Source organism: Marmota marmota, unplaced genomic scaffold (assembly GCF_001458135.2).
Source record: "Marmota marmota marmota unplaced genomic scaffold, marMar, whole genome shotgun sequence".
NCBI classification, from domain to species: domain Eukaryota; kingdom Metazoa; phylum Chordata; class Mammalia; order Rodentia; family Sciuridae; genus Marmota; species Marmota marmota.
This window is the reverse complement of record NW_026000026.1, coordinates 28,950,749-28,969,424: the sequence shown is the minus strand read 5'-3', so window position 1 is coordinate 28,969,424 and position 18,676 is coordinate 28,950,749. Positions and strand designations below refer to the sequence as shown.

General features: G+C 40.9%; 1 protein-coding gene across 3 annotated transcripts in view; it reads left to right on the top strand.

Annotated features, from left to right (window-relative positions):
- Dnaaf9 (dynein axonemal assembly factor 9) overlaps positions 1–18,676 on the top strand; it is a 120,777-nt gene that overhangs the window by 74,564 nt on the left and 27,537 nt on the right. For all 3 annotated transcript variants that reach the window (XM_015482476.2, XM_048811237.1, XM_048811238.1), the window contains 8 exons: positions 698–801; positions 7,142–7,288; positions 8,576–8,664; positions 9,081–9,182; positions 9,458–9,575; positions 11,871–11,959; positions 13,275–13,433; positions 18,447–18,572. In XM_015482476.2, the coding sequence (XP_015337962.1) occupies positions 698–801; positions 7,142–7,288; positions 8,576–8,664; positions 9,081–9,182; positions 9,458–9,575; positions 11,871–11,959; positions 13,275–13,433; positions 18,447–18,572 (934 nt within the window). The remainder of the gene's footprint in view (positions 1–697; positions 802–7,141; positions 7,289–8,575; positions 8,665–9,080; positions 9,183–9,457; positions 9,576–11,870; positions 11,960–13,274; positions 13,434–18,446; positions 18,573–18,676) is intronic.

Sequence of the window (18,676 nt, the reverse complement as noted above, 5' to 3'; positions counted from 1 at the left end):
GGACATAGACTGAGCTGTGTAACTGTCCACCAAGGAAACAACAGTCCTTCTTAGATCTGAATCCTTGTCCTGAGGAACTCATATTCAATGCCTAGCTGTCACTTGTCTTTTGCGCACATGCACACACGCGTGCGTGTGTAAGATAAATAGATGGCGGGGAGAGAGAGAACATCAGAACAGCGGGGGGCACCCAGTGTCTGTAGAAGCCATTTATTGCCTAATCCAAATATTCTTTTTCTGGACACATCACAAACTGAGACCCTTCAAATGAAATCCCAGTGTTTCTTCTTGAGCCATTAGTAAGGAATGTGATCTCTTTAGAGCTGATCCAGCTTCTGCCAAGGCAAAAGAAAAGAGAATCTATAAACTCAGTAATGGAGCAGACAGAACCAAAGTCTTAGAGTATTTCCTTGGAAAGCACCTGTAAGGGCATGTGAATTTTGCCCCTCCCCAAGGCTGATAGTTTATACACTTGCTGTTTTTCTAATTTTTATGCAAAGACATATGGCAATGGCTTAATTTCTCTGAGGTTACTTTGGCTTTTCCAGAGCATAGCACTCACCATACAAACTAAGAACATAAATGCTACTAATACTGGTCTCTTGTGTGGTGTGCCCTAGTACCTGTAAGAAGAATATTGGATTCTGGTCCACAGGACCCAGCTCTACAGCTCTGACCAATCCTCTTTTTCTTCCAGGAAACTTGCATTTCTTCTCTAGTGGCCTTCTGTTTTCTCACCGTCATCATGGAAGTATCATCATTTCCAAGGATCACATGAATTCCCTTTCCTTCTATGATGGGGTAGGTGTTTTACAAGTTCATGTCTTTGGCAGTCAGAAATCACCCACACTTCTGAGGTGAAAATCAAATATAATTTCCTGTCTTCCTCATCTCCTGAGGGGTAGGATGTCAGAAACCAGCATGGCCATTGAAGCAGGCTGGCAGTGAGGTTGAGAAAAGGTCTTTACACTGTCACAATGCTTGTGATCTTTGTCAACCTCATTTCTCTATTAAAGGCTAGTAAGGGCTTCCAGGTTAGAAGTACCTGTGCCCATTCACTCATCCCCAAAAGGCTTAGAAAGCAAGCCGAAAAGACCTCCAGTAGCTCCTTGCAAATGGCCTCCAGCATAAGGACACAAAGGCTCACCCAATTTAGAACTGGAAAGAATCTTTGTGACATTGATAAGGCTCCACCCCTTAGCCATGGGAAAGAATTATAAGTGGGTCAAAAAAGAAAAATGGTTGGGCTGGGATGTGGCTCAAGCAGTAGTGTGCTCGCCTGGCATGCGTGTGGCCCGGGTTCGATCCTCAGCACCACATACAAATAAAGATGTTGTGTCCACCAAGAACTAAAAAATTAAAATAATAATAATAAAAAAAACCACAAATCCTATCTTTGAGGCTGGGGATGTGGCTCAAACGGTAGTGTGCTCGCCTGGCATGCGTGCGGCCCGGGTTCGATCCTCAGCACCACATACAAAACAAAGATGTTCTGTCCACCAAAAACTAAAAAATAAATATTAAAATTCTCTCTCTTTAAAAAAAAAAAGAAAACTTAGAAATGATGTAAGAAATTCTGAAGAGCTGGTAGGGTGGTTCACTCCTGTAATCCCAGCAATTTAGAACATCGAGCAGGAGAATTGCAAGTTCAAGGCCAGCCTCTGCAACTTAGCAAGATCCTGTCTCAAAATAAGAAATAAATAGGACCGGGGATGTAGCTCAGTGGTAAAGAACCCTTAGGTTAAATCCCCAGTGCTTATAAAAGAAAGAAATAAAGCAAGCAAGAAAGAAATTTTCAAGAAAAAATGTTTGTCAAAATTGCTCACTTGGGGCTGGGGATATAGCTCAGTTGGTAGAGGGCTTCTCATGCCCAAGGCCCTGGGTTCAATCCCCAGTATCACACACACACACACACACACACACACACACACACACACCCAGTATCACTCACACACACACACACACACACAAAAATTGATCACTTAATGATTTTTAATTTAAAACATGATTTAATTCATTGAAGTGTTCTTTAAATACAGTTAACGATGTCCATTGACAGCTCTGACAGTTGGGCATTTAGAGGTAGCTCATGTAAAATGTTAAACTAACATTGAGAAAACAATCTTCTGTCCATATTACTAATAATAAAGTGAAAAGGACAATAAGATTAACATTTTATATATAAGTTCTAGCCACTCTACCGTAAAATACTGGTTAAGTGTTACTTTATACCAAATACTGTACATGATGTATCTTGTTAAGTCCTTAAAACAATCCTATGAGGTAGGCATTAACAAGACTTGACAGAGAGAAGCAGCTCTGAGAGGTTAGCAAACTTGAGATAAAACAAATCTTTTAAAACTGAAGGTTTAAGTTGTGGTTTGCTTCATTACCACCTCAGATAAGTCTCATTCTACATTCTTAACCACTAGAAGAACTAAAAATCCAACCTATTAGCCAACTCTGCTCTTATCTAGGTAACTCTAGGTGAGAATTTTCCCCACTGTAGTCTCAGAAGGAACTTCAATAGGGGTGAATTGTTGTTGGAAATTGTTAGATCACAAAATAAGGTCATTTAGTCATTAGTCATAAATTACTACAGGCTAGGTATGGTAGGGCATTCCTGTAATCCCAGTGGCTTGGGAGGCTGAGGCAGGAGGATCATAAGTTTGAGGCCAGCCTGAGCAATTTGTCCTATCTCAAAAAAATAAATTGAAAAAGGGCTGGGGATGTAGTTTAGTGGGAAAGTGCCCTTGGGTATATTCCTCAGTACAGTAAATAAATACATAAGTACTACATAATGTATAGGTTACCTGAAAAAGTTGTTTTGTACTTATTTTTACTTAAGGCAAAACATATCTTCCAGATGAAGGGAAATTTCATATTCCATTATTTGCTTGAGATGACAAAAGGAAGTCTTGAAATTAGATGTGATTAGAAATTCATCTTATTAATTCATAAAGCTGAAATTTTATGCTTAGGGTCTTTATGATGAGAATCATATAATTCAAAAATTGTTTTAAGGTCTTTCTGATAATCCAAGAACTAAATTCTCAGTTGCACTTGCCTTAATACATAGCTTTATTATGGTAATTTTAGAGTTTTTAAAATTGGACCTATATATGTGATGTAATTTAGAAATGTGAAAACAAATTTTCATTGTCAATATATAAATCTTTTTTATATACATTAATTATTTTCTATAACTTTAAAAAAGAAAAAAAAAACTTCTAACAGTCTAGCAATTATGTACAATCATGAAACAAACCATTATCACAAAACAGAAAATTTTCTTTTTTTTAATTTTTAATTTTTTTGTAGTTGTAGATAGGCAGCATGCCTTTATTTTATTTGCTTATTTTTTTATGTGGTGCTAAGGATTGAACCCAGTGACTCATAGGTGCTAGGCAAGTGCTCTCCACTGAGCCTCAGACCCAGCCCCCAAGAAGATTTTCTTTACCCCAAAGTCTCCTTATGCCTTTCCTCCTACTTCTGGTTTCCTCATGCCCTTCCTGCACTCCTGAATTTTTATCCCTGTAAATTAGTTTGCATTGCTGATATATCATCAAGTATTCTGTACCCTTTTGAGTCTGACATTTTCTACTCAGAATGATTTTTAGATTTATTCCTATAATATATATGAATAGTTTGTTCCTTTTTCTTTTTTCTTCTTTTGTTTGAGTAGTATTCCATTGTATGGATTTATTGTAAAGATTTTTAGACTAATTAGTAATATAAAACTCTAAAGATGTTTGGAAAAGAGAATTGGAAGGCAAAAAACACTGGAAAAATATCTTTGGTGATTAAAACCAATGAGTTAATATTTTCTTTTCTATAAAGAGCTCTATCTTTTTTAACACGAAAACAGTGATTCCTAAGAGGCATTCTTAATCAATAGAGGGAAGCACATCAGAAACAGCTATCATATGTAATAGTAAATAAACAAAGAGTAAATAAGAGAAGCAGTTAGCAGAGGAGAAATGGAGTAGGCGATATGAATGTCCTACCAAGGGGGTGGGGGTGGGGTGCCTGAGATGAGAATAGAGGACAATCATTGGAAATGTTTATAGATAGTATATAAATTTTTACAGATGGTATGGTAGATGGTAATGGTCAGTTCAGTCTTAAATATAGAATATGGGCAGGGGGGCGCTGGGAATGTGTCTCAGTGATTAAGAGTGCTTGCCTAGCACATGCGAGGCCCTGCGTTCCAGCCACAGGACTGGGGGAAAAAAAAAAGCAAACAGGATATGGACCCAGATGTGGCAGCAGATCCCTGTAATCCCAGCGATTTGGGAGGCTGAGGCAGGAGGATTATAAATTCTAGGCCAGCTTCAGTAACTGAGGGAGACTCTTATCTCAAAAACTTAAGAAAGGATGGGGATATAGCTTAGTAGTAAAGTGCCCTTGGGTTCAATTCCCAGTAGCACCAAAAATAAATAAATTTTAAAAATAATGTGGAACTGTAAATATGATTTTCTACCACATCAAAAGGGTAAGTCAGGGGCCAGGGCTGTGGCTCAGTGATAAGAGTATTTGCCTAGCATGTGTGAGTCAGTGAGTTTGATCCTCAGTACCACATAAAAATAAATAAATGAAATAAAGGTCCATCTATAACTAAAAAGTATTTTTTAAAAAAGGATAAGGCAGTGAGTTAAAAAACAAAAATAGAAAAAAATGCCAAAATATTAGCTATAGTTGGGTTAAGGATGAGACTTTTTATCAATTTTTTAACCTTCATTCCCTGTTCTATTTTTTCCAAAAATTTATTTAATGAACATACTACTTGATCTTTAAAAGCAAAAAACAAAGCCCTTTCCCTCTAATATCAGGAATAAGATTAGGATGTCAGCCTGCTTTTGCCACTTTTATTCTAACACAGTTTTGCAAGATCTAGCGGAAGCAATTAGACAAAAAGAAGAAATAAAAGGTATCTAAATTGGAAAAAAATAAGTAACATTATAACTGTTCATAAGTGGCATGACCTCACATCTGCAAAACCTTAATCATTCCATAAGAAGCTTCTAAAACTAATAATTCACCAAAGTTGTATGATAAAAAAATCAACATACAAAAATTAATTGCATTTCTACTTCCTAATAATGAGCAATCTGAAAAGGATATTAAGAAAGCAATTCCAAGGGCTGGGGCCGCAGCTCAGTGGCAGAGCACTTACCTACTTACCTAGCATGTGTGAGGTGCTGGGTTCTATCCTTAGCACCGCATAAAAAACTGAACAAATAAAGGCATGCTGTCTATCTATAACTGCAAAAAAAAAAAAAAGAAAGAAAGAAAGCAATTCCAAGCCAGGTGCAGTGGCACACACCTGTAATTCTAGTGGCTCCAGAGGCTGAGGCAGGAGGATCACAAGTTCCAAGCCAGCCTCAGCAAAAGCAAGGTGCTAAGCAACTCAGTGAGACCCTGTCCCTAAATAAAATACAAAATAGGGCTGGGGATGTGGGGATGTGGTTCAATAGTAGAGTGCCCCTGAGTTCAATCCCCTGTACCAACCCCCACCCCCACCCCCAGCAATTCCATTTACAGTAGCATCAAAAAGAGTAAAATACTTAGGAATAAATTTCAATGAGGAAATAAAAGATTTGTTTACCCAAAACTATGAAACATTACTGAAAAATTAAAGACAATCTAAATGAATAGAAAGACATACATTTTCATGGATCAGAACATTTAATATTATTAAAATGCCAGTACTGGGACTGAGGTTGTGGCTCAGTGGTAGAGTGCTTTCAACTACAGTAGAAAAATTAACTCAGCACCACATAAAAAAATAAATACATAAAATAAGGCTATTGTGTCCAACTACAACTAAAAAATAAGTATTTTTTAAAAAAATATAGTTAAAAAAATGACACTACTACCCAAAGCAATTTGTAGATTCCGTGCAGTCCTATCAAAATCCCAGTGGCATTTTTTGCAGTATATAAATTTTTACAGAAATAGGAAAAACCATCCTAAAATTTATATGGAATTTAAAAAGGGCCTCAATTAGCTAAGACAGTCTTGAAAAAGAAAAACAAACTTGGAGCTCTCTAACTTTCTGATTTCAAAACTTAAAACAAAGTTTCAGTAACCTAACAGTATAATACTGACATAAAGTCAGATGTATAGACCAGCAAAATAGAATAGAGAGCCAGAAATAAACTCTTGCATTTATGATCAAATGATTTTTTTTTCCGTTGAATGCCTTTAATTTCTTTTTTTTTAATTTTTTATTGTTGGTTGTTCAAAACATTACAAATTTCTTGATATATCATATTTCACACTTTGATTCAAGTGGGTGATCAAATGATTTTTGATAAGGATGCCAAAACCATTCAGTGAGGAAAACACAGTCTTTCAAGAAATGGTGCTAGGAAAACTGGATATCCCATGCAAATTAAGTTGGACCCTACCTTCAACCACAGTAGAAAAATTAACTCAAAATGAATAAAAAAATCTAAGGAGAGGGAGGGGAAGGAAGGAGGCCTGAGAGTAGGAAGGATGGTGAAATGAGATGGACATCATTACCCTAAGTACATGTATGAAGACACGAATGGTGTGACTCTGCTTTGTGTACAACCAGAGATATGAAAATTTGTGCTGTATATGTGTAATATGAATTATAATGCATTCTGCTGTCATATATAACAAAAAGTATTAAAAATGAATAAAAAATCTAAATATAAAAGCAAAATGATTAACTGTTTTTAAAAAAACATAAAGGAAAAGCTTCATGACATTGGGTTTGTCAGTTATTTCTTAGATACTACATTGAAAGCACAAATAGCAAAAGAAATAATATATAAATTAAACTTTATCCAAAATTAAACTTTTGCACATCAAAAGACACTCACTTGAGTAAAAAGAACCAAAGAATGGGAGACAGTATTTGCAAATCATATATCTGATTAAGGTATTAATATTTTAGAAGGAATTTTGAGATGACATTTTTATTTTTGGAAAAAAAATTCCTGTGCTGCCCAATCTCCTGTAACTGTATTGGAAAGTTCATTGAACCCCAGTAAATCACTCAGTGTGAAATAACTGCACTGAAATTGTTCTTGTGTATTCTGATTTTAGTTCTGAGGACAGGCATCATGAAAATGAGTTTTCTTGCTAATGCTACTGTTTTTCTCCTTAGGACTCTACCAGTGTTGTGGCTGCCCTTTTTATCAACTTCAGAAGCTCATTGCTTCCTCATCTCCCAGTTCATTTCCATGGATCAAGCAACTTTCTGATGATTGCTCTTTTCCCCAAATCAAAGATATATCAAGCATTTTACTCAGAGGTAACATCCCGTCATTTTTTTTCCTTAGCAATTTAAACAGTAAGATAGTGTGTCAGAGCTAATGGTGTGGTGTGAGAGGGCCTGGCACAGAGGCAACTTCTCTATATATTCTTTTGGTTCTGGCATGGTGCTCTTGCTAGTGAGGAGTAAGAGCCTAAAGGAAACTGAGTAAAAGGGTTTTCAACCTTTAAAACAAAAAACAAGCAAAAACTTAAAGTTAAAAAAAAAAACTACTTTTCCCTTCCCCCACTTTTTTCTTGGTCCTGGGGATTGAAATAGGGGTGCTTTACCACTGAGCTTACATCCCCATCTCTCTTTATTTTTTGAAACAAGGTCTTGCTAAATTGCTTATTGGGTCTTGCTAAATTTCCTGAGGCTGGCCTCAAACTTGAAAACCTACTGCCTCAGCCTCCTAAATTTCTGGGATTATAGGCATGCACTTCCACACTTGGCTGCTTTGTCCCCTTTAAATCCTAATTAGACTTATTTTCTTTCAGCCATTTTATTGAATCATAGGACCTACCTATTGAACTAGAGCTCTCCACCTTATCCCAGGCTCTCCTTCCCTATGGGTCATAGCCCTGTCCTTGTGGATAGTCCCACCTGGCAGCTGGCCAATTGTAGGTACTTAGCACAGATTGCACAGGAATTATCTGACCCACTTAGAGACCAGGCAGCAGCCAATCAAACCAATGGTCAGCTTCATGACTGGGGGAGATTCTTGGAAAGGTGTGATTACAGCAGCTTGTGAGAGGACAGTGTCCCTCCCTCAGGACAGATTCACAGAATGTGGAGGAACAAGAGCTGACTTCAGCTGCAGATTGGCTTCTTCAGTTAGTCTATTCTTCCCCCTAACTATTTCCTGGACTTTCTACCTCCTTGCTGTTGCCCTTTCAATCTGGGAACCTAGAGACAGCCTTTCAGATTCTCTTCAGCCATTCTTCTGCCTCTAGACAGAAGTTACTTAAACCACTGATATCTACTTTATCTCCAGGAAAGAACATGCCCCTGTTTCCTAGCACCTTCCTCAAGGCTTCCTGACCTCTGGAAGAGCAGAATACTCAAGGAGCAGAACCCAAAAAGATAGTTCTGATTCTGAAAAATACAGAACAAAATTGCTTCAGGTCTTATTTAAAACAACAACAACAACAACAAAACCCTGTTTGTTAAAATGGTTTTTCTCTGTACAGACAGTCTAGATTTTCAACAATCATCAAATCCCCATGTGGGTTCCATATCCTGTTGTTGGGTTTAAAGTATTCTTTGCTCAAATTCTGTTTTGTTTAGGTCTTCTCCCCCTGGCAACAGCAGGATAACTCAGGGCTCTCTTTAAAAGTGATCCAGGAAGATGGATTATCTGTGGAACAAAAGAAATTGTAAGTGGCTGCCTTCAGTGTTTGTGCTTGCTTCCCTAAGCTTTGTGGGTGTGCTTTCTGTAGGATGACTTACATTATGTAACACAGGGGTCTTGGCTTCTGAAAGGGCCAGCAGTCATTTCAGTGATGCCAACTTGCAAGTAGCTAGTGCTCTTGGGAAATAGAAGGCAAGAGAAATGAAATCTACTAAGAATCAGAAACTGATACTACTGTCAAGGGCTTTCAGACCATTCATCGTCTGTGGGCATGCCAGTCGTCATGCACTCATACCACATTTTAAGTCAGTGAGATGCTTATTTTGGAAGCATTGACTCTGTCATGGGATTTGGCTTGAAAGCCTGCCTCAGAACCAGTTGTGTAAAGTATGCATGCTGTATGGAAGTGGAATTCTAATCTGTGATCTTTTGGTATTCTAGGCACTCTAGTGCGCAGAAACTCTTTTGTGCCCTGAACCATCCTGCTGGGGAGAAGTGGAGTTCTTCAAAGCTGCTCTCAGCTAAACTCCCAGAGCTGGACTGGTGAGCTTTGGGTGTCTGATTTTAGATGTTTAATGTTCTAGCTTTTGAAATGTCAGAAACCTCAGGGTTGGTCCTTTCTAAAACCCCCCTTTTCTCCATAGTTTCTTAGGGATCCTTGTAAAAAGGTAGTAGTGATGCACCATATACAATTTTATTCTCTAGAGAGAATTTCTCTAAGGCTTATTTTTTAGCAGTTCAGTAAGAAGTTGTTGTGAGTGGGCAGATCAGGCAAGGCTGGTGATGGTGACATGTTAGCACTGTCTTTGTTTTTCCAGGTTTCTTCAGCATTTCGCTGTCAGCAGCATTAGTCGGGAGCCTGTGATGAGGATCCATCTTCCGATCCTGCTGCAGCAAGCTGAAATCAGCCCTCCTCACAGAGCAGAAAATGACAAGGTAGAGAAGCTCACCAAATATGCTGGGAATTCACAGGAGGATAATCCTTAAAGCCTGCCCTTGGGTTTTTTTTTGTCAGTTAACAAAAGGAGCTCAGGTGGAGTCCCTTTTATAAAACGCTCTACCTCCTTGGATACTGATGTAATAATATACATGAAACCTGCTCTATACAATGACTGTGTCAGGCCAAGTCTCATGACAGTGATAAATCCTGGCATCTTGCCATGCCCTCCCTTTGCTTTTCCATGTCTTTTAAACTTTCATTCAGTGCTCTCAGCTCTTTCTGGTTGTGCAAAGGACTTACTTAGCAGTGGATCTGTTGCACATAATAAGGGTTAGAGTGCCCATGTTATTTGGGCCTGGGTGGAATCACCAGAGTAAGATGATACTCTATAAACATTGTCTCCACAGAGTGGATTTTAACTACTCTTACCTCACACTTCTCTCCTCTTGACCTCCTCCCACTGTCCGTTTGTTCCTTCAGGAGACATATGTTATAATAGACTCAAAGAGGGCATTCGTTTCTGTGCAAATCAGCTGCAAAAGGAAATAGAATCACTAAACCATTAGAAGCATCATTTGTTTCCCTTAGATGAAAGTATAAAATGTTTGACAATGCTTCTTATATTTTATTTAAAAAAGTGCTATCAAGTTGGATGTGGTGGCACAAACCTGTGATCCCAGAGACTCCAGAGACTGAGGCAGGAAGATTACTAGTTCAAGGCCAGCTTTGGCAACTTAGCAAGATCATGCCTCAAAATTAAGTAAAAAGGGCTAGAGGTGTAGGTCAGTGGTAGAGGGCCTCTAGGTTCCATCCCCAGTACAACAAAAAAAAAGTTAGAAAGTGTCTGCCTTTATACATATGTACTGTGATATGAAGGGCTAAGACCTGGGCAGAGTGAGGAGTAGGAACTGATATGGGGAAAGCTGAATGGAGAAGGATAAACAAAATGTCGATGTGGAGTACTGCACAGGGGCAATAAGGATTACAGTGTACAGGCCCTGGTTAGAGGGGAGGAGGGAAAGCTCTGGGTTCCTACACACACAAAAAGAGGGATCCCTAGCCATCTTTGTGCTGATGTGGTCAGCTTGGATAGTAAGGGCCACAGGGATTAGCTTGAGTCTATGTTACCTGTGACTAGGCCTGTCTCAAAGAGTCTTGCCTATTGTAAAATAAAACAAAATACATACTTATTGAGGTCTTTGCTATGCTCTGTCATTTGCATAGACATCATTCAGTAGTTGCCTGGTTCCTGCTTGACCCCTTCTTTTTCAATGAAAAAAAAAATTTTTTTTTTGGTACTGAGGATTAAACACAGAGCTTTACACAAGCTAAGCAAGTGCTTTGCCACTGAACTAAATCCTCGGACTTTTTTATATTTTATTTTGAGACAGGGTCTCAAGAAATTGCTTGTGCTGGCCTTGAACTTGCAAATCCTCCTGCCTTAGCCTCAAATACCTGGGAATATGGGCATGTACCATCACACCCAGTCTCAGTGAATTTCTTAAATGGCTTTATAGTATCTACCTAAAGAGGGGCCTGTTTTTTCTTTTTTTTGTGTGTGTGTGTGGTGCTGAGGATTGAACCCAGGGCCTTGTGCATGCAAGGCAAGCACTCTACCAACTGAGCTATATCCCCAGCCCAAGAGGGGCCTGTTTTTTGTGGCCACGTAATGAGGTGAGGACAATCCAGCTGGCTTCTCTTTTCCTTAGGAATCAGAAGTGCTTCCCCATGCCCAGTGAATTTTGTTTCAGGCCAGGCCATGTGGCTCAGGGACACAGGCAGCCAGGCAGAAACATCCACAGGGCAGCTCCTGTCCTCTGCCAAGTTTGTCACACCAGTATAGCCTAAGGCACTTTTGTCTCAGACCTCCTTTCTGCCTATTATTTTCCTAAGAAGTATTATTGTTGGAAATAGTCATCTTATCCCTGAATGTCTGCTTTACAAAAGAGGTTTGTGGTCTCAAGCAGATCGGCTTTTTAATACATTAAATTTTAACTGATATATTCACAACCTGTTTCACAGCAATTAGAATAGTAAGACTACATTGTGTATGGTATTTGTTATATGCCAGGCACTATTCTAAGCACTTGAAATAAATTAACTCTGTTACTCCTTACACCCAACCCTACAAGATAGGTTTTGTCATTGTCCCAAGGTCACAGAGCTGATGAATAGTGGTGCTGAGGTTCAAGCCCACAGAGCCTGACTCCAGAAGTTCAGTTCTCTTAACTTCTTACTCAGTGCTGCCTCTTGGTTGAATTGCAAACCCACATGACTTTTCTTTCATGTAGGTAATTATCAACATTGTAACTGGCCTGCCAGGCTGTCATGCTAGTGAGCTCTGTGCTTTTCTGGTCACTCTCCATAAGGAATATGGCAGGTTAGTATGTCTGCTGCCTTTGCTTTGGGAATGGGATTCTATGCCTGGGCCTGTCTAGTAATGGGGTGACTTTAGACCTCATACTGGTCTTTGGTGCAACTGGTATTGGCACAGTAGTCATCCATCCATCTGTTTGTTTAACACACTATGCTGAGTGCTTCCTGTATGCCAGCTACTGATCTAAGTGTAGGGAATACATCACTGAGCAAAACAGAAGACAGTCTCTACTCTAATGGAGTTTACATTCTAGTTTGAGAAGACACTTAACCAGGTAAGGAAAATAGTCTATATTAGCTGGTGTAAAAGGCTTTGGAGAAAATAAAGCAGAGAAGTGCAGACTGGGAGAGGGATTCCAGTTTTAAATTGAGTGGATGGTTAGGGAAGTCCTCACTGAAAAGGTGATATTTCCACAACGACCTGAAGAAATAAGGGAGCTAATCATTTGGTATCTGGGGAAGAGCACAGCAGCAGGTTGAGCAAATTCAAAGGGATGGAAGTGTGCCTGATCAGCATGGGGACGGTCTGTGCCATGGTGATCATAAGAACTTGGGAGCTAGTAGAATTAGTGAACCTTCCATGACCACAGAGGGACCACATGAGTACTGGTGCAACTGGGACATGTTGGCTCAGGTGAAACTGGGAAAATTATTCATCCATCACTTCACTGGACTGGCAGATGATTAATCAACTCTTCTTGACTGACCTGGGTACAGAATATCTAGTCAGTGTACTCCAAAGTAAAGAATCCTGCAGGAGGCTTTAAAGGAATTAAGAAAACTAAAATTGCATTAGGAATTTAGTGTGAGAAATTGCAGGGAATGAGGAGAACAGTTTTAGAGAAATGCTAGGGAATTATTGGGCCTTGTTTAATAAACACTTAATGGCTAACCAGTTCATCATGTCTAGTGCTGTTATTCTATAAACATTCTGAATTCTTTACCTGCCTATTTCTTATTCTTAGCAAGAGTTTTACTAAGTGCTGTACTGAAACCATTTATTGCATGGTTCTTCAGAAAATCACTGCCTGGTGAGAGGTCTTTCTCACCTCTGAAGTCTATTGATCATGAGCTTACTTGTTTTCCCTGTGGCAGGGGTTTTCCTGTCAAAAGTGCCAGTGATAGTAGCTTCCGAATTTGGGGCTCTCAATGCATCTAGTACTTTCTGCCTTTTTCTGTGACCCTAGGATTGCTTTATCCTATATGGATTCAGTGGGCAGAATGTCTTTGGAATACAGGTCACATTTGAATCCATTATTGAGCCTACAGGGCCAAGCCATCAGGTAGCCCCGGTGCTGAGATTACATTTCCATTTCCAGGTGGATGGTGTACCGCCAAATCATGGATAGCTCTGAATGTTTTCATGCTGCCCACTTCCAGAAGTACCTTTCTAGTGCCCTGGAGGCCCAACAGAATCGCTCTGCCCGTCAATCAGCCTACATCTGCAAGAAGACCAGACTGCTGGTAGTGTTACAAGGGTAAGTATTTGACATCTGGGTACAGTTGGATATGGTAGTAACCTTGGCATTACTGTTACTTAATGTGTAGCAAACCTGGGGCACAGAATAAACCTTGCATGGGCACAAACACTGTCCATGCTACACAGACAGGCTAGGCCTCGATCCAACAAGCATCCTATTACCATATTGTGGGTTAGAGTGGCTAGAGTAGTTTACATAAGTTTCAGGTTTGGTTTCAATACCAGAAGGTGCAAATTAGGGAATCTATTCAAGTTTCTCTGATAATTCTTGGAACAATAGTGGTCTCTAACCCTCTTTCTTTGTCATCTAGATAAGGGGGCCTCATCTGTTTTACTCCTTCCTCCTGCAGAATTGCAGAGGTGGCTCCTATACTCAGCTGTCTGCAGTACCCCTATTCCCTGTATGGCTAGCTCTGAAGGGTTTCTTAGGACCCTCAGTAAGGAGCATGTATTGACCAGTTAGGTAAGAAGCCCCCTGTTCATGACTGGTATAGAACCATTATTATAGCCTCCCAGCTCCTTAAGTCCCTGTGTAAGTAGGATTATCATGGGCATGCAATATCTAGGCAAGTACTCTACTACTGTCAGGTTTGACAGAGCATATACTACTGTCCTGACTGAATGATGGTCCCTTGACCTGTTGTTCTCAGGCCTCTAGGGAGGAGCCCCTCACAGGCCCATTATCATCTGGGCCCAGAGAGGAACATGCCAGGCCAGGAAAACATGTGCTCTGCCTTTCACTCTTTTATTATGGTTGATAATAAAGAAGCTTTTGGATGTTCTCACAAAGTGCTTTTGTGCCATGCTACATTTTTTGCGGTCATAATAATCAGTGTTTGCAATAAGTTAGTCATTTCCAGTAAAGAATGGGCCAGGATCCAAGGCCCTGTTGGGCACCTGGCTGTGATGATGGGAAGTTGAAGGATCTGGGATGGTGGTCCCGAGGAAGGGGGCAGGTGGAACTGTGCATATTCAGGGCCATCATGCATTGGCAGACCTTGTTATCGCACCCTTCCTCCATCTTCTCTTCTGTCAGCCCTCTTGTCCTACCTGTGAGCTCAGGTCATGGAAACTACAGAGGAAGAGTCTAGACATGAAACTACTTGATTTCTTTAGGTTTTTCATTACTTCTACTGGTCAAAGGAGTGGGTTGACCCAGCTTCATCACCTGCTCCTACCAGAGTTGAGAGTCACTGGGATTGTGGACCTGGAGGGAAATTTGGCAGCTTGCCACTGTGCAGCTGAGGTCATTTTCACCCTCCATCATTTTACAAAGCATCATTGACCCCTTTTCTTTGACTTTACAAGCCTGCAAAAGTATCAGCTGTCTCAGAGTCTGAACTGTAGTACAATAGATGATTCTCTCTCTCTCTCTCTCACACACACACACACACACACACACACACACAGAGCCACCTCAGCAATTCTGCAGGATGAAGGAGTAAAACTGTCATTTTAATGCAATAGAATTTCCTTTGGGAGGTTCTAGCAGGATTCTCTTGATGACCAGAGTGAATGGCCAAGGACCTTCTCTTTTGGGGCAGTCCCAAATGCACAAGCCTTATCAAAGAGCCTGCAGCCTGTTTTTACTCTAACCTTTTCCACTAAAATTAATGAAGATTAACAGATGCTCCATTAATCTCCAGGTTCCCCAGCCACCCTTTCTAAGGGAAATTCTATTGCACTAAAATGACTGAAATCCGTGTGTGTGTGTGTGTGTGTGTGTGTGAGAGAGAGAGAGAGCGAGCGAGCGATAAATAGATAGACACTGGCAGTTGAACCCAGTCCTCTTAATTTTTTATTTGAGACAGGGTCTCTAATTTGCTGAGGTTGACCTTGAACTTGTGATACTTCTTCCTCAGCCTCTCAAGTAGCTGAGTTTATATCCTTGAGATTAATAGGACTCTATTGCTTATAATGAACTTGGACAAGAAAGAACCTCCAATCACCAAGAAAGGGAGGCTCCAAGAAAGAGCCTCCCTTTTCAGAAGGGGGAAAAGTTATTGTTGAGGAGTGTGGTTGAAAGTTAAATCCATTTAATGCTCCCACAAAGTTCTTTGGAGCAGGCAATATGCAAGTGTCCGTCCCATTTACCATGTGTGCTGCTATCAAGACTTGGCAGTGCCTACAGTGTGTGGTGCTCTCCTGGTATCCAGGCCTACCCAGGCACTACAGTGGAAAGATCCCCATGTGACTATCCATACACACATGTCCAGACAGGGAGAAAAGTCATCAAGCAGAGGGCTTGCTCTCAAAGCATGCGCATGGGCAGCTAAACTTAAGGTCTTTTGTGTGAATTTCCAGAGACACCAAATAAATAAAACACAGACACACAACACACTTAACCTTTAAACAAGCTTCAGGACGGCTTCTCCGCTCTCAGCTCCCCAAATAGGAGACCAAGAGAAAGTCATGAAAGGCTGGCAAGAGAAAGCGAGCACTTTTGGAAGTGGGCTCTTACTGGGGGGACCTTTATTCTTAGAAAATTCCATCCAAAAAAGGTCAGAAGGGGGGCAGGGTTACAAAGGACAGGTGGGGCCATGGGGCAACACGCCTAAGGGGCCATGGGGCAACATGCCTACTTCTGAAGACGTGCCCTCAAACTTCGGGACAGGGCAATGTGCAGGTCACTACAAGGTGTAGTGAAGGTCAAAGCCTCTCTGCTCCAGGATGGAGGGCGTGAATCTATTCAGAGTGGCTCCCCACAAAGCCTCATGGGGGAACTCCCCCCACACCAAGGCCAAGGACCGAACTGAGGGCCTTGTGTATGCTAGGCAAGTGCTCTACCACTGAGCAAAATCCTCAACTCCTCATACGGAAACTCCTGAACTTAGCACCCCTTGTCCTCTAATGGAGTTCTGCTGACTGGACAGGATTGAGGCCAGACCTGGGTAGGAGGTAGGAGATGTTGTAGTGTGGAATGAAGCCAAAGGCTTTTTTGCAGATGAGTTGTTTGTGGAAACTTAGGAAATGGCTCAGGCAGGCTTTACCTTCCCCCACCTGCCACTGACCTCCTAAGGGCACAGAGAGACCGAGGCTGATCTAATACACAAGGCTGTGTGTCAGGTTTGACTTCCCTCCACAAAAACAGACCTTTTAGTGATAGTCTAGGTCAATTGGGACAGTGTGAGTGTTGTCCACCATGTGAAGAGGGCAGGTCTCCTCTGTGTGGCCAAGGGTCTACAGTGGGGCAGGGTGGGGTGCCAAATATCCCTACCCTGTTCATCTACTCTACTTTAGGCACTAGGGAGTATAGCACACAACAACTACATTTTCATTGCAGACCATCAGTAAACAAATGAGAAAAGACAACATGTAAGAAAAAGACACAATAAAAGAAAAACCCAACAAAAATAATAAAAAGAACTTACATAACTAATGATCAGTGCTTTTAGGGGGGAAAAACTGGGGGAAAAGAGCATGGAGTTCAAAAAGGGAGTATTGCTGTATTGAACACAGTGTATGAAGTCAGAGGATGCCTCTCATAAGATGCCATTTTTGTGTTAAAGCACTTACCTAGCATGCACAAGGCCCCAGGTTCAATCCCAAGCACTGCAAAAATGAAAACAACAAAAAAATGCCACTTGAGCAGAGACCTGAAGGGAGAAAGGGATCGAACTGTCAGATATCAGAAAAAAAGAGCATTCCAAGTAGAGGAGAAAGGAGAATACTAAGGTAGAAGTATGCCTGGCATGTTCAGGGAAGAGCCAGGAGGCCAGAGTGGTGGGATTAGGGAAAGGGACAGGATGGTAGATGAAATTCTTCCCTGTATTGTGGGGGATTAGATCATAAAGGGCTACCTGACTTATTGTTAAGGGCTTTGGCTTTCAGACTGGGTTTTGAACAGTGATGCCATTATTTGACTATGGGGTTAATATATCCCTCTAGCTTCAGTGCTGAGAACAAATTGGAAGGAGGAAAGGACAGAAGTAGGGGACCAGCTGGGAGGCTGTTGGCATGATCTAGGCAGGAGATTGTAGCAGTTTGGACTCACTGGTACTGCAGGTATGTGAGCAATAATCTCTTCTAGTTACATGTTGAAAACTGAGAAAAAATGAAGTCAATGAAGACTCCAAATACATCTTTTAGCCCAGCTTCTGAAAGTATAGAGTCCCCTCTGATAAGGAAGACACAGCCTTGGGAGGAGCAGACTTGGAGGAGTCAGATTATGAACTATTAGGTTCAAAGTAAAGATATTCAAATTGGCTCTAAATCTGGGTTTTGGAGGAAATTCCAAGCAGAAGACAAGAATGCAATCAGTATTTGACACATCTACTGCTCTGAACAGGTCTGATGATCTTTTTTTAATATATTTTTTTAGATATTTATGGACCTTTTATTCATTTATTTATATTGCTGCTGAGAATCAAACCCACTGCCTCACACATGCTAGGCAAGTGCTCTACCACTGAGCCACAACCCTAGCCCCTCTGATGATCCTTTGAAGTGGGAAGGAGGGGAAAAGAGCAACTAAAAAAAATAGACATCAGCAGGAGTTCCTAACTTGATTAGAAAACATGCCCCAAAGCTGGCCTCTAATCCCAGTGACTCAAGAGGCTGAGGTAGGAGGATCTCAAGTTTGAGGCCAGCCTCAGCAACTTAGTGAAACCATCAACAACTTAGCATGACCCTGTCTCAAAATAAAAAATAAAAAGGGCTTGGAATGTAGCACCCTTGGGTTCAATCCCTAGCGTAAAAAAAAGGGATCTAGAAAAAAACAGGCCTAGGCACATCAAGTAGGGGAGCCCTGTAATCACTGCAGGCTTCCTTTACCCCATGAACAGGTTGGCTCTTCTACCCATTCTTTCACAGTTAGGAGGACTAACAGAACTTGGGAATGTAGAAGCACTTTGGGGATTCCTGGGATTCTGAATTACGAAGTTGAATAACAGACACCAAGGAACTCAATTATAGGCTATTGGTCTTCCTTCTGTCCCTGCTAACTCAGCCACTCAGCATGCCTCTTACCCGTCTCTGTAGCTCTAACCAGTATTCCTTTTTTCCCCCTCAGCTACACGGATATAATTGATGTCATCCAGGCCCTGCAGACCCACCCAGACTCAAATGTCAAGTCCTTCTTCACCATTGGTGCCATCACGGTTTGCATGGAGCCCCTGAGCTGCTACATGGAGCACAGGTAGATATTTAGGACCACCTTCAGCCCATGGGATGTGGTGTGAGTAAATGTACGGAAATCGACATTTTCCTTACCCACCAGAAGACAAATATTTATGTATGTTT